Here is a 15,185-nt window from a genome sequence, read left to right on the forward strand (position 1 = left end):
GAATGAAAACTACTCTCATTTGTTTGTAACCTGACACCTAGTATTGTGTCAAGTTCTCAATATTAGAACTCTTACAGGCATCTGTATTTAAATATATTTCCAGCAATACTTTGCCAAATGGTATTTAGCTCTTAAAAAGCTGAAAAATGTGAAAACAAAAAGTAAGGCCTCCCAAAAATAACAGAATTTTTCTAATTTGAAATGTAATAAGGTCTATAATTGTTATTTTGGTTCTACGGAGATTATACAACTGACAAACTCGAGGGAAAAGTTGTGCATTTAGGTCTGAACTAAGGCAATGCATGATAAAACCTGTAATTGCATTAAGCCGGGCCCTACACCTGCCCCCACGAGATTAAATGTTTAGTTAAGTCAATTAAAATACATGTCAATAGCATTTATAACACAACAAACAACATTCTGTCAGTACAACGTACCTGCTTCTGGTCCCTGGCACCACAACTGCTCCACTTTCTTCATTTTTTCTCCGTAAAAATGTTGCAAATTTATTTCTTGTTGTAGGTGGTGTGCTTAAGCTTTTTTTAATAGTAGTTCCATCTACTGGGTCAGCAATGAACATTTTGGAAGAGTTCAGTGATTCAGTACCTTCACAGCCATTTTTCTTGGTCTTCTTTGTAAATGAAAAAGAATACTGACTCAACAGATCATCTTCTGAGAGTTCTAAAAACAAAATTATTAATAAACCTTTGTTTCAGTACAGTTCATGCCCCATTGTTCTAAGGATGAAGTCTTGTGTTTTTGTTTTTTTAACTATGCATCAGAAAAGAAAATCCAAGGATAACCTAAAAAAAATATTTCCTTAGCTGTGCTTTACAATTTCACAAATTAGTTAAGGTTTTCTGTCAATTAGCTGTATGATTTTATGTAAAATTACCCAAACCAAAGTTTCAGGACACTATCAATTCTGTACGGCTATATACTCTTCACACTAAGGGGCTGTAAAACAAACAAACCACAAACAATTTTAAGGCAACGAACATGTAAACATATAATTAATTTAATGTTTGATTTAAAAAATGTTCCAGTGGAACCAGCAGCTATTTATACACGCCATCTATGTGACGTGCATATGAGGTATATGTGACTGTCATGTAGTCCGAAGTAACTTGTGCTGCGGCTCTGACCCTTATTACCTACTCGTGGGGCCCTAGAAGACCTCTGTGCGGCAACCATATTCTATGGTATTAGAATAAATAAGACGAATAATACGAAAGGCTACAGCCAGAGATGGCACGGACACAGGGCACTAGAGTTTGGAATTAGTTCAACAGTTTCCACTTACATAGCAGTAAATGCTCATTACGCTACGAGGTCAGTAAAAACGGCTGGGGGCACCAAAATACTGGAGACGGAAAGATGGTACCCCAAATTTAAAAATGTACAGATTTTTAAAAAGCTATACATAGATGAGCAGACTTGATTTTGACTGATGGCAAAAGCCTACACCTGTTTATTAAGCAGGGCACTGTGCGCCCTGACAGGAAAGGAAGAGACAAACGTATGAGACGCAGCAAGGCTTCTCCCAGGAAAAGCCACGCCGCACTAACCCCACCGTCTTTCGTGATCAGCGTTAGACTAGCCATTCAGGGGACTCTGCAGACCTAGTGCACCTGGAACTGAGCGAGACACTCATTGTCTCTCATGTTACCCCAGCGGACAATACAGCACAGACTCTACTGCACATTAGTTACGTGGCTCTGCAGCACACGGAACAGCCCTGAAAGGCTATGAAAGGAAGTCGGTCTCTACACAGAGCTTTAGGTTCCACACTCACTCTGATTCAGTTAAACATTACATTAAGCAAAGACATTTTAACCAAAATGTCATACTTTTCAAATTTCTAGCTGACATAGATAATACCTATATATTAGAAGATAATACAAAGATTCAAAACAGAAAAAAATATTAGTGGGAAGAACAGTGGATTAAAATGAATTCAGATTACCTCAATAGGAATAATTTAACTCACATTTAAAAGTATAATTGTAGCTGTAATGGCAACTGGTGGATTTTGACTCAGTAAATGCCAGCGAAATGACAATAGTGTTAACAAAAGCTAACACTATCTTAGTTTGCAATAATAAAAGTGTAGCCTTTGAATGATGAACTGAAATCATGCCAACATTCTAAAAACGCACTGTGTAAGCGGACCACATCTCAGCTCACTCAGTGTAATAGTTACACAATTATTAAAAACCTGTATTTGTAGCCAAAGCACAACTTGGAATAGATAAGAACTTTTAGCTTGGAAATGAAATTTTAGGAAGGTCACAATGGCTGTCTCTAAATACAGGAAGGGCTGTCAGGTAAAAGTGGGATTTATCTTTATCTTGTTTGATTTGTTTGTTTGCCCAGAGGATAAAATCCATTGGTAAGCTGAAGTTTAATAAGGCAGACTTCGTCTGGCATAAAGAATTTACTAATAATGACCCCTCTGCCTAAAAAGAACAGTCCGTCTTCCTGGTGGCGGGAGGGAAGGAGGGAACTGACGCGTGCAGTGCACGTGCCATGTGCCGGGTGCTTTTATTTATTATCTTATACGACATACACAAAAATTTGTGAAACAGGTAATATTGATCCCATTTCAGGAGAGAAAACAAAGGTTCAGAGATATCATAAAAAATATTTAGGTTCATAGGAATCAGGATATTTTGGCCAAACATGTATAATCTGTATCTAAACTTATAAGAATAAAAGCATGAACTAAGTTTGCAAAGGATTTTGTTGTTTGTGTTGTTAGTCTTTGGTTCATTCATGCAGGTGTCTGAGGTAAAGAAAGAAGAGAGAGCAGATTTCAATTGTTCTATTTCTAAACATGTTCTATGATGAAAAAACTAAATCAAAACAAAACTTTTCCCAATACTTAGTGTTCCATTATCATCACTTTTGTTCATTACACTGGAGGTTCCAGCAGGCAAGAAAAATAAATACAAGGCATCTAGGCTGAAAAAGGAGAAGAATATCTTTACTCGCAGGTGATATGATTGTTTATATGGACAATCCTATGGAGTCTACTAATGAGATATCAAAATTAATCCATAAATTTAGCAAGGTTGCAAAATACAAGGTTAAAATACAAAAGTAAATTATATTTCTATATATCGGCAATGACCAACTAGAAATCAAAATAAAAGTATCATTTATAATAGCATCAAAAATCTGAAAAAACTAAATCAGATGTGTAAGCCCCGTGCAGTGAAAACTACAAAGCACGGCTGAAGAATTAAATGGACCAGAAAACTCAATATTGTTCGGAAGTCAGTTCTTCCTGAATTATCTATCTATATATATATATATTCATCTAAATCCCAATCAAAATTACAGTAAGCTTTTTAAAAAATATATAAACTGACAGTTGATTCTAAGATTTATATGAAATGTAAAGAACACAGAATAACCAAAACAACTTTTCAGAAGAACTTAGGGAACTTATATTACTTGATTTCAAGATTGACTATAAAGCTACAGTAATCAAAACAGTATGTCTGGCATAAAGACAGGAAAAGAGACCAAGGTATAGAACGACAGACTTCAGAAACACCCACTCATATAGGGTCGATCGTCAACAAATGTGCCATGGCAATTTAATAAAGAAAGGGTAACCTTTTAAACAAATGGTGCTGGGAAAACAGGATTGTCATCTACAAAAAAAAAAAAAAAAAAAATGACCCTTGATCCTTACCTCGTACCATATAAAAAATTAACTGAAAATGGATCAAAGGCCTAAATGTAAATAAGAGTTAAAGCTAAAAAACTTCTAGAATAAGAGAAAGTCTTAGTGATTTTAGTTTAGCAAAGATTTCTCAAATGTGACAAGTACTCACTAGTATTTCACAAAAATGAAGTACATACCACTTCTTGGTCTTTTCGCAATGGCTGACTTCCTTGGAAGATTTAACCCCTTAGTGCTAATCACCTGTTCGATGCCCACAGTACTTGGATTTTCCTTCAATCTCGTAGCATTTGGAACAGTACCCAGCTCAGGTCTAGGACAGTAATTCCTATGCCAAATGCTATTAACATCAGATGACTTTTGACATGTTTTGTCATTCCAATTATGACTTCTTGATTGGGCAGGCTAAAATAGTAAAAGGAAAAGGTTACTTGAAGAAAAATAATTTATCTCCTTCTGTATCAACATATATCATAAGCGAATAATTAAAAATTACCCATTAAAAAAAAACTTATTGATAAAATACCTGTCCTCTAATAAGAGTTTCTATTTTTCTGATCCTACGCTTTTAAATTAAATTCCTAGGTTTACTTCTCTTCTAACGAGGGTCAAGTGACCTTGTTAGCTCATTTCTAAGAAATAAAAATTAAACCTTCCTAAGATGAATAATGCAAGAAATAAAACTGTAACTGAAGATATATGGATGGAAAAAAAGCACTTTTAAAATCTGAGCATTATTTCAATACACAGTATTTAATAATCATCTGGCAATGAGCTCTAAATCATTTACGTACCCTTTACAAAGCACCTGAAAGTGAAAATCACAAAATTATGTATTTAAAGTAGTCAACTACCTCACCTCTAGACATTGACTGAGTTCCAATCAAAACAATCTAACTTACAAAATACTAGTTTCTATGAGACCCAAACTTGGTATTATCTTTAGTGGACAATATGGAGAAACAAAAGCTTCTACTGAGTCTTACATAAAACTTTCTCTGAGAAAGGGCTTATTGCCAGCTAGTATTGGTATATTTGCCACATTTATTTGTTGAATGAATATCATTTACATCAGGGGTATCCGACCCCTAGGTACCAGTCCATGGCCTGTTAGGAACCGGGCTGCACAGGTGGTGAGCGGTGGGGGAATGAGAGAAACTTCATCTGTATTTGCGGCTGCTCCCCAGAGCCAACATCACCGCCTCAGCTCCGCCTCAGATCACCAGGCATTAGATTCTCATGGGAGCACGGGTCGCTGGTGCCAAAAAGGTTGGGGATGGCTGAGTTGCATTCTTTCATTCTCATGCTAGAAAACTTGCTTTCATTGCTAAGTCCTTTTGCTACTTTTAGTTGTCTTCTGGCTGAAATTTTTTTCTTTTTCATAGCTTCCAGTCCATTCCAGGCCTTTTTACCCTTGCTCACTAATTCAATCCTTTACTAAGCATTTATTAAGCACTAGAGTAGGTTAGCTAGTGTTCTGGAGTACAAAAACAAAATAATCCTTGCCTGTAAGGACTTAGCAATAAAAGGTCATAGAACCCTGCTTTATGAAGACTGCATTCTTTTGGGAAGAATCATAAAATAAACTAGAGACATAAATTATATGGTAGTAAGTGCTAAAAAGAAAAAATAAATGCTATTGAGGAAAGCTGATAAAGAAGGAAGAGTGTCTTTGATTAGGGATAGATTTAAGGTTATAGGAAGTTGTTTATGTAGATTCAAGAAACATTCAGAATTACAGAGCTGGCACAGAGACTAGAGGTTGTGTTAGAATAAATATAAACAGAAAAGAACAGTCTGAATGAAAGTATGAACAGAAAAGAGAATGGTGAGAAAGTCTATCGTGAGGGATGTATACAATTGGGAAAAAGTAGAAGAAAAAAAGGAGAGGGCCCAGACACCTGGCAGGGGTACTCGTTAAATATTTGCTAAGTTGTGAATGAGTACACAACCAGCCTGTACTCCCACCACAAGCAGTGTTTCTAGGTTTGGGTCTTCAACAAGCCAAAAGCCAGAGGCTGAACAGGGTGAGATGAGAAAAAAGGTAATGTTCAGTTCTCAAGGTCTGATAATACACAATATGGTTATCTTTTAATTTAAGAAACTTAACCAATACACCTATGTTCTAAAAGACATAATTTCTCTAGCATCGTTGTTTTCAATTAAAAATTTGTATAATGCTTGGATATAGAAATGCTTAAAAGACGTTTATTAAACAAAGATTTGCCTTTGGTCATAATTCCTGAGACATAAACAAAATGTGCTCTTTTAGAATGAAATCAATAAAATGTTACCACAGCAGTGTCTGGATTATAGTCATCAATCTGTTCAAAAGTATTTATATCTTTATTTCCAAGTGCTATTTGAAGAGCTATAGAATCATCAACATATCTAGGTTGGTAAGATTAAGGAAAAAGGCTTTTATTAACAGAAAAGCAAATGATACTATTTTAAGACAAAAGAGTGTATTCTATTGCCCCCCAAAATTTTAAGGTTTATGATTTCAATTGACCCGGCTTACTTCTACATTCAGCGTTACTGAAACCACAAGCATATTTACCCATCTTTGTCACTGCAGGAGTTGGCTGTTTACTAAAGCAAATACCCAAGTCATCACTTACTCCCTTTCGAGGGAGATGGAGAGGAAATCCTGGCCACCAGCTGAGTGATTCCCGGTCATGCATCGCCCTGAGCGTGTGTGGCGGTGGTGGTGGCTGCAGGAGGAGCATCCTCAGCTGGAGCACTGTGACCAGGATGCTTCTCCTAATAAATCGAGCTTGCCTGCCATGAGTGTCTCTAGAGTTCCACCTCTAGAATACGTACCTTTAGGGACTGACTCTGGACATGTTTCTGTCAAGTCAATCTAAGTAATTAGCAAGTTATAACAAATGAGCCTCAGATTTATGAACGAAAAAAAGGTGCTCTAAATTTTCACTAGCATGGTAATTAAAAATAAAAAAATACAGATTTCATTATAAATAAAGCAAAAAACAATATGCAAGCTTTTTACAGAATGTCTCACTAAAAAAAGTAACATAAATATATGAAGAAGTGTGAAATTCTACCATTCTGGTTCAGAAAGGATACCGCCCAGCATAGCTTAGTGTTTCAGGATCAATATCGGCTTCATAGGCATTCAGAGGGATGAGTTTCCTTTTGATGGGATCGAAAACTAGCTGATAAAGGAAGGTATTGTTGGCCTGAATAAATCCCTTGATGTAATCTTCTGGCACTGTTATATTCATCCTGAGATAATGTCCGATTTTCTTGATAACCTAATGATGGACATGAAAATATTTACAAGTTACCTATAAATAAAGAATAGGGGGTGTATTATCCCCAACACCAGCTGGTTTACATTGGAGGAGGATGGAGAAAAACAAAAAAAGCAATTACTTTTATCTACATGAAAAATCTATACCAGCAAGCAAACACAGCCATATCATATCACTTAAAATTCTAGGCCTCTATAACAGTATTTTCTTTGGTCTTTCTATTACTAATCCAAAGAATGAAAATTCGGTTACACATCAAGTTGATATTCCTTGGTGTAACTTTAAGATATATTCTTTACCATCAAAGTTCTATTCGTTCAGAAAGCAAAAAACAAACAACATACAAGACATGAGAATTAAAAAAACCCAAGTATTCTTATACTGTATTTTTTAAAAATAGGACATTCTAACTCCTGTTAGTCATGGATGATTAGAGCTAGAAATGGTTTTAAATATTTTATACCAAACTCCAACCAACGTGTGGGCCCACCCATGCTGCCTTTCAGAGGATCAGCAATTTAGAGGATGGGGTAGAAGAAGACACCCAATCAGGATGGTAAAAAGAAAACAGAATCCAAAAAAATGAGGGTGGTTTAAGGGGCCTTTGGGACAACATCAAGTGTACCAATGTTTGCATCACAGTAGTAGCAGAAGGAGGGAGGGAAAGAGGTGGGGGAAGAGAGAGAGAGCACGTCAGCAAAGAATTGAACTTATCTGAAGAAATGATGACTGAAAACTTTCCTAACTTGATGAAGGGAATAGACATACAACCCCAGGAAGCCCAGAGATTCACAAAAAAGATGAACAGGCCCACATCAAGACACGTCGTAATTAAAATGCCAAAGGTTAAATACAAAGGCAGAATCTTAAATGCAGCAAGAGAAAAGTAGTTACCTACCTACAATGGAGCTCTCATAAATGAGATTGGTAGATGATTTCTCAGCAGAAACCTTGCAGACCAGAAGAAATTGGCACAAAATATTCGAAGTGATGAAAAGCCAGGACCTACAACCAAGATTACTCTACCCAGCGAAATTATCATTTAGAATCAAAGGACAGATAAAGAGCTTCCCAGATAAGAAAAAAATAAAGGAGTTCATCGCCACCAAGCTAGTATTATAAAAAATGTTAGAGGGACTTCTTTAAGAAAAAAAAAGTATTTATCAAAAATATGAATAAAGTAACAATAACTACATATCTACCAACAAGTACTTAAAATGAAAAAGAATTAAATGCTCCAATCAAAAGATAGGGTGGCTGAATGGATAAGAAAACAAGACCCTTTCATAGGCTGCCTATAGGAGGCATGCTTCAGATTAAAAGACACACACAGACTAAAAATAAAGGGATGGGAAAAGATATTTTATAACGGACCTAGAGGGTATTGTGTGAGTGGAGTATGTCAGATAAGGGAAATGACACTATGATTTCATGCACATGTGGAATCTAAAGAATAAAGTAAACAGAAAACAAACAGACAATCACAGATACAGAGAACACATTGAGGGTTATCAGATGAGAGAACTTGGGGGATAATTAAAAAGGGAGAAGGGACTAAGAAGTGGAAATTGGTAATTACAAAAACAGTCACGGAGATACAAAGGATAGCGTAAGAAATACAGTCACTAATATTGTAATAGCTACATGGCGTCAGAGGGGTACTAGATTTATTAGGGTGATCGCGTTGTCAGTTATATCGATGTCTAATCATTATGTTGTACACTTGAAATTAATATAGCTGTATGCCAACTATAACTGAAAAATAAAACATTATTAAAAAATAATAATTAAAAAAAGAAAGTTAAGAAATCATTACTATTCTTTGTCAAGTGCTGAGAACATGGTTCATCAGTTGCCGAAAGCAGTTTTAGTATTTTAGTCATTTTCTCCTTTCAGTGTCACATTATTGGCCATTGACACAATGGGATGTTTAAAATCTATATTCTGAATGTCTTTTCTGTGATTTAAGAAGAGTTTCGGAAACTGAATGAGACGCTTGGTAAGGCACTCCCACCTTGACGATATCTGGATTATTGGCTAGTCTCAGCACTTTGCAGGCCTTTGCTAAGCCGATCCCACGCAGCGATGAGAGATAGTCGCAGCCTGAAAGAATGCACATGTAACGGAACTTCTCCTCTGTGAACACATCCCCAAGCTGCCTGCACATTCCCAGCCGAGCCTGATCAATCTCCAGGCCATTTCCAAACTGGTCCATTTTTAAAATCACCTTCGAAAAGAAGGGAAATTGTTAATACTGATGAGGGCTGTTTTATTATTCATTATCTAATTCACTGTAATATTTTGAAGAAATCTTTCTTGCTCTTCATCAGGACAATGAGAGAGAGGCGAGACAGGCCAGTTAGCTCATGTTGTATTTGGAAGAAAATGAAACTGAGGATAGGCTATGACTCAGACATGAGGAATACACTTTCTACAGCTCTTCCTGCTTAGCCGCATGGTCGTCATGGTAATCCAACAGCAATTCATACAGAGAGCATCTTCCCCTTACTTCCCACTGTGACTTTTTTTTCAAAAGTAACCCTTTATCTCATTCCTAAAGTAATACATGTTCATTGTAGAAATTTTGGAAAACGCAGAAATTCAGAAATAATAAATAAAACAAATTTCCGAAATCTCTCATCTATCACTGTTACCCAGCATTAACCTTTGACTTAGATCCTTCTAGTCATCTATGACATATGTAATATAAATAACATAGATATTAACAAAAATGAGATCACCCTATACTTTTGTTATCTTAACTTTCCCCTTAATATATCATAAAATTTTCCATTAATTTTATACATAATTCTGAATAACTGCAAAGTATCCCATTAGTAAAGTTAATTTACCCAACCTTACTGAAAAATGTAAAGCATATAAGTTACCATTATTAAAAAATAAGACCCATAAGTCTATATTCTACCAAAGAATTTGACCAAAACAACAAAATGCTCTAACCTTAAGGGCTTACTCTGAAAAAGCACCCAGATCATACAAAGGTCAAGCAGCAAAACACCTCATTTTAAATAATTATTAGCACTGTAAGTAGATGTTAAATGCAGATATTAAATATTACTGGAGAGGAAACAGTTTAGCCCCTTGATTTACATGATTTAAGTACCTTTTTACAGCCGAAAGCAAGCAGATCAGAGTCCTCTGTAATTATGGCTTGTACAATACCAGCTTTATTAAGATAGGCCAACTGTGCATCTGCTTCGTAAGGAGCCACGAGACAATCTACTCCCTGAGACCGAGCAGCCTGTGAGAGAGCATCACAGTCAATCTGCAGAACAGCGTCCGGAAAGAACTAAACAACCTTCCATTTCGAATCCACTTTATTAACAGTCTCATCATGCACACGCTAATATTATTTTCAAAAATCATTTCCTTTGAAGTATGTTTTCTGCTTTTAGTCTTAGCACATATTGAATGAATCAATATAGGCACCAAGAGGTTTCTTTTTAAAAAATCAATTTATAAATGTGGAGAAAAGAAATACATTTGGGGGAGAGAGGCAAAAAACTACAAACTACAAAACTTAATTTATTTCAAGTTATAGAAAGCTTCTACTTTAAGAACGGCTATATTCTAAAAGTACACAAGACGTGTGTTTAAAGCTTTGAATATATTTTTTAATATACTTTCCCCATAAAAATAACAGGTTCTCTTGTCAAACTACAAAAGTCTATCTGACAGTGAACTGATAAACTCCAGACTCTACTCACGATATTTACCCTCCCATTTGTTTACTGAAATTGGGGAAGTGAGGGCGGCGACTGTGGGCACGTGGACGCTAACATCCACAGTGACAAAAAAGCAACTCTGAGCGAAGTAGATCAAGCAGCCGAGGCACCTACAGAGCTCCTGAGTCCCAGGCTGCTTCCTCACACCCGAGGGGGCAGGTTGGGTGAGACTACATGAGAGTGGGGTGGGACTGAACCCCAGAACGCATCCCTTCCAGCTACCCGGACAGCACGCTGACGGAGTTTATCTAAATGACTTATCTGAAAAGGGGGAGCTTTGCTTACTCTTCAGGCTTTCTCCCTTGGAAATCCTTGAACTCCTCTACTAAAGATAACGTTCCCTCTTCCTCTGTCGTCTGCCCTCTCCTGGAGGTTTGGACTATGGTCATTTTCCTCCCTTCATTCTCTCTCGTTAATAAACAAAGTTAGAACCAGCCTAAATGCCCGTAGCCATTTGTTGCTGTGGCTGCATGTCTCGTCTCGCTCGCCTCACCTTAATGACTCTGTGGGCCATAGCGTGGGTGATGTTGATGGAACGAGTGAAACACTCTCTGGCCTCTGAGACTTTCCCCTCACGGAGCAGCTGCTTGCCTTTAAGAAGATTGGTCTGTCGTCTTCTGCAAAGGGAAAAAATTAAGAGGCTGACTCAAGAAATTGTAATAAAACTATAACTCAAGAAATTTTCCTAGAATAAAGAAAAGTTTGACTCATTTGAAAGTGCAAGATAATAAAGCTGGTATTGTACAAGCTACGATTACAGAGGACTCTGATCTCCTTTCTATGAGCTTCTGTGAAATCTAATAGACATTAAACTTCAGAAAAACCAAAATTACATGAGAGGCACTGGTATAAAGACTGTTAGTAATCGCGAAACATGGTAATTTATAGAATGAAGATTAAATAATGGTTGAACAGGGAGAGAGCAATAGCTATGCACTCTTACGGTTTGGCACTATTTTTTAAGTGGGGACAGAGAGAGCATATGCTAAAGAAAAAGAATAAAATTTTAACTATTTGCAATAATCATATTGGTAGTGGTAGTATTAGAATTTCATTTTGAATCCATTGCTGAGTATAATGTGGGAGGAAATAAACGAGTACAGTAGTCCCCCCTTATCCTCAGTGTCATTTTTCGCAGTTTCAGTCACCCACATTCAAATGTGGACCCAAAACATTAAATAGAAAATTCCAGAAATTAGTAGGTTTTAAACTGTGCGCCTTTCCGAGCAGCTTAATGAAAGCTCGGTGCCGTCCTGCTCCTCCCTGCCCAGGGCGTGGCTCGTCCCTTTGTCTAGAGCCTCTACTTGGCTTCGCCTCATCACTTGGGCACTGTGTCATCTCACATCACAAGAAGGATGAGTGGAGGACAATGAGCTTATTCTGAGAGAGACAGACCACATTCACATAACTTTTATTATAGTATGTTATTATGATTGTTATGTTTCATTAATAGTCAGTCATTGCTGTTAATCTCTTACTGTGCCTAATTTATAAATTAAACTTTATCGTAGGTGCGTGTGTACAGGAACAAACAGTATAATAGGACTCGGTTCTATCTGGGGTTTCAGGCATCCACTGGGGATCCTGGAATGTATCCCTCATGGGTAACAGGGGAACTACTGTAACTAAAAGATACTCTAACTTTATCATGCCCTGTACACTTAAAAACAAGGAATCTCTGGAAGGAAGGAGGGAGATACAGAAGAAATATAGAAATTAAGTAAAGATCCTGTACCTGAATTTAAATTGGAAGTTATCGGTCTAAACTCATGAGGTTTTTTAAGTAAATGCATGTATATATGCACACAAATTCCCTAGTTCCACTTTTAGACGGGGCTCCACAGAGACTTCATAGAAAAGGATTGTAAAGGCGCCCCCCAGGGAAGACAAAAAGAGCACGCAGGCTGGATTCAGACGGTGCAAACCCTTTTGAGCCATTCTTGAGATCAGCAAGAGAAAATCTGTAACTGTCTGTGACTAGAATTAAGAACATGATGAGGGATGCCCAGGTGGGATGTGGTTGGAATCAGTCCCTTAGCCACACCAGTTTAGGGTTGCCACCAATCCTTTCAGAACTAAACCGGAACTAAAAAACATTTCACCAAAAGTATAATTAGTAAACTATTTTATTCATACTGGGCTCGGACCCAGTTAATCCTTTTTTTTTTAAGTTAAATTTATTGTGGTGAACTGGTTAATAAAATTATATAGGTTTCAAGTATACGATTTAATAATGAGAAATATGTACATTGTACTGTGTGTTCACCACCCTCTGTTAATCTTTTAATAAACTTTCTGAAGCTTTGACTTGAAGAATCAGACCCTGTAAGTACAGCTAGACCGAAAAACCTAGGCCTGAAGAACCCTCTCTAACTGAGGCTGGCCAGCAGCACCTGACAACATGCTCCCACAGCGAGGCTTACTTCTCTTCGGGTGTAATTCACACTGCCTTTCGCAGTGGTCTTTCCTATGCAATAACATGACTCCTGAACCTAAATGCTAATATAGAAGGAAAAAAGAAGGGTTCAGTGTGGTGCAATAGTGGTTTCATTAAATACAGAACGTCTTTCTAAAGTCCATTGCTGTAAAATGACTAGATTCTATTAAGTTAAACATGAATGATGAAATTTCTAATGTAACTATTGAAAGAACAGAAACAGAATGCATCACTTTTCAACTAGATACAAGAAACAATATAATAAGGGTGGAAAAAAACAATAAATCGAGAAGTGAAGCAAGGTAGGAGTTACCCTCCTCAAAAAAGGTGAAATAAATATAAAATATCAAGAGACATAATAAGTCAAAATATATTAATAATTATCATTGTAAAATGAATAACGTTTTTTATTAAAAAGATTATTAAAATAGCTAAGATTGACAGAATGGATAAAAACAAATACAGTGATGTGTTCTTTATAAGAGACAAACATAAAAACCAATGAGAGTAACGCTGAAGGTAAAAAGAAAGATGTTAGGAATAAACACAAGAGAGTTATGAATATACTAATATCAGATGGACGTTTTCAGAACAAAAAGGCATAAACAGAGTCACTACATATTGTTTCATTTCACTACAAAAATCTAAGATTCTAAACCTGAATGCGACCAATAAAATAGCTTCAAAATGAAGCAAAAAAATGAACATAACTGTAAGGTAATTAATAAAACCACTATCAGTGAAATTTTAACATACTTTCCTCGGTAATGGATAGATTAAGAAGACACACATAAAAAAATGAAAATAAAAAACCAGTAAAGATATGGAATTTTTTTTAATTTTTATTATTTACGTCTACAGCACCTGGTCTTCCCAGGTGGTTACCCAAGTACTAACTAGGCCCGACCCTGCTCAGCTTCTGAGATCAGCAGCGTGGCATGGCCATAGACCATGGACCGTGGCTCCACTGGGGCGCAAACCTGGGACCTTCTGCATGTAAAGCAGATGTGCTAATCGCTACACTATGGAGCCTTGGCCAGATGTGGGAAATTTGAACACAACAATCAATAAGCTTGACAGGCGAAATCTTCCACTCAATAACTGGACAACGTATATTCCTTTCTTGCATGCATGGAACATGTAAGGAAATTTATTCACGTACGAGGATATAAACAACCTCAAGAAACTAAAATGAAAATATTTGGTATTATACAGACCACAAAATCAATTAAGTCAGAGATTAAAACAATTAAGTCAGAGATTAAATAGAGGTAACTTACTCTCTTCTAGACTTCTCCACTTCCTTTTTAGAAGGTAAAGTGCATCCATCAAATACAAGAATAGGCTTGATCCCGTGAGACAGTAACATATTTACAAATTTCATACAAAATCCTACATACCTATGACAATAAAGAAAACATATTTAACTATTTTGCATCTTGTAAGATAATACTTTTGCTCTTTTTAAAAACAGGTGAGACCGATTATGAAAAGAGGTTGTTTTTTAAGTAAATGTTATTATAGGAAATGGAAACTAATTGGGACTTGGGTTCAAACTCTGCCTTGGACCCTAATGGACTATATGACATTCAGTGAGTTATATGACCCTCCAAGCCTTGCTTTCTTCATCTGTAAATTAAAAGGCTTTATGGTTCCAAACCTTGCCTTTTCCCCCCATTTTTTTGCTTGGAAAAATTTCAAATCTATTGCATAGATGAAGAATAGTATAACACATACCTGATTCTTCCAATAATACCATTATCACACTTAAGACATTTTACAGCAATAAAATGTCATCTAATATATAGCCTACATTAAAATTTGCTCAATTGTCCTAACGTTTCTTATGATCAGTGGTGTCCTGGTAAATGTTCAACAACCACTTCTGGGGGGAGGGGACCTGACCTTAGCAGCTGTCAACTTCCCTGACGTGAATATTCTGCAGTGATGGATACACCACCGACGTGGGCTCCCTGAACGCTGAACTAGGAGACAGTGCATAGTAAACACGTATGTATCGGCTCCAGCATAGC

At 36.7% G+C, this 15,185-nt stretch overlaps 1 protein-coding gene across 3 annotated transcripts in view; it reads right to left on the reverse strand.

Moving 5' to 3' along the window:
* EXO1 (exonuclease 1) overlaps positions 1-15,185 on the reverse strand; it is a 36,507-nt gene that overhangs the window by 17,700 nt on the left and 3,622 nt on the right. For all 3 annotated transcript variants that reach the window (XM_016166734.2, XM_016166733.2, XM_036235628.1), the window contains 8 exons: positions 14,433-14,552; positions 11,209-11,332; positions 10,094-10,231; positions 8,984-9,196; positions 6,782-6,969; positions 5,989-6,085; positions 3,874-4,099; positions 438-681 (listed from right to left, as the gene is read on the reverse strand). In XM_016166734.2, the coding sequence (XP_016022220.2) occupies positions 438-681; positions 3,874-4,099; positions 5,989-6,085; positions 6,782-6,969; positions 8,984-9,196; positions 10,094-10,231; positions 11,209-11,332; positions 14,433-14,552 (1,350 nt within the window). The remainder of the gene's footprint in view (positions 1-437; positions 682-3,873; positions 4,100-5,988; positions 6,086-6,781; positions 6,970-8,983; positions 9,197-10,093; positions 10,232-11,208; positions 11,333-14,432; positions 14,553-15,185) is intronic.

The sequence above is a fragment of the Rousettus aegyptiacus genome, unplaced genomic scaffold (genome assembly GCF_014176215.1).
Source record: "Rousettus aegyptiacus isolate mRouAeg1 unplaced genomic scaffold, mRouAeg1.p scaffold_m13_p_18, whole genome shotgun sequence".
Lineage (NCBI taxonomy): Eukaryota > Metazoa > Chordata > Mammalia > Chiroptera > Pteropodidae > Rousettus > Rousettus aegyptiacus.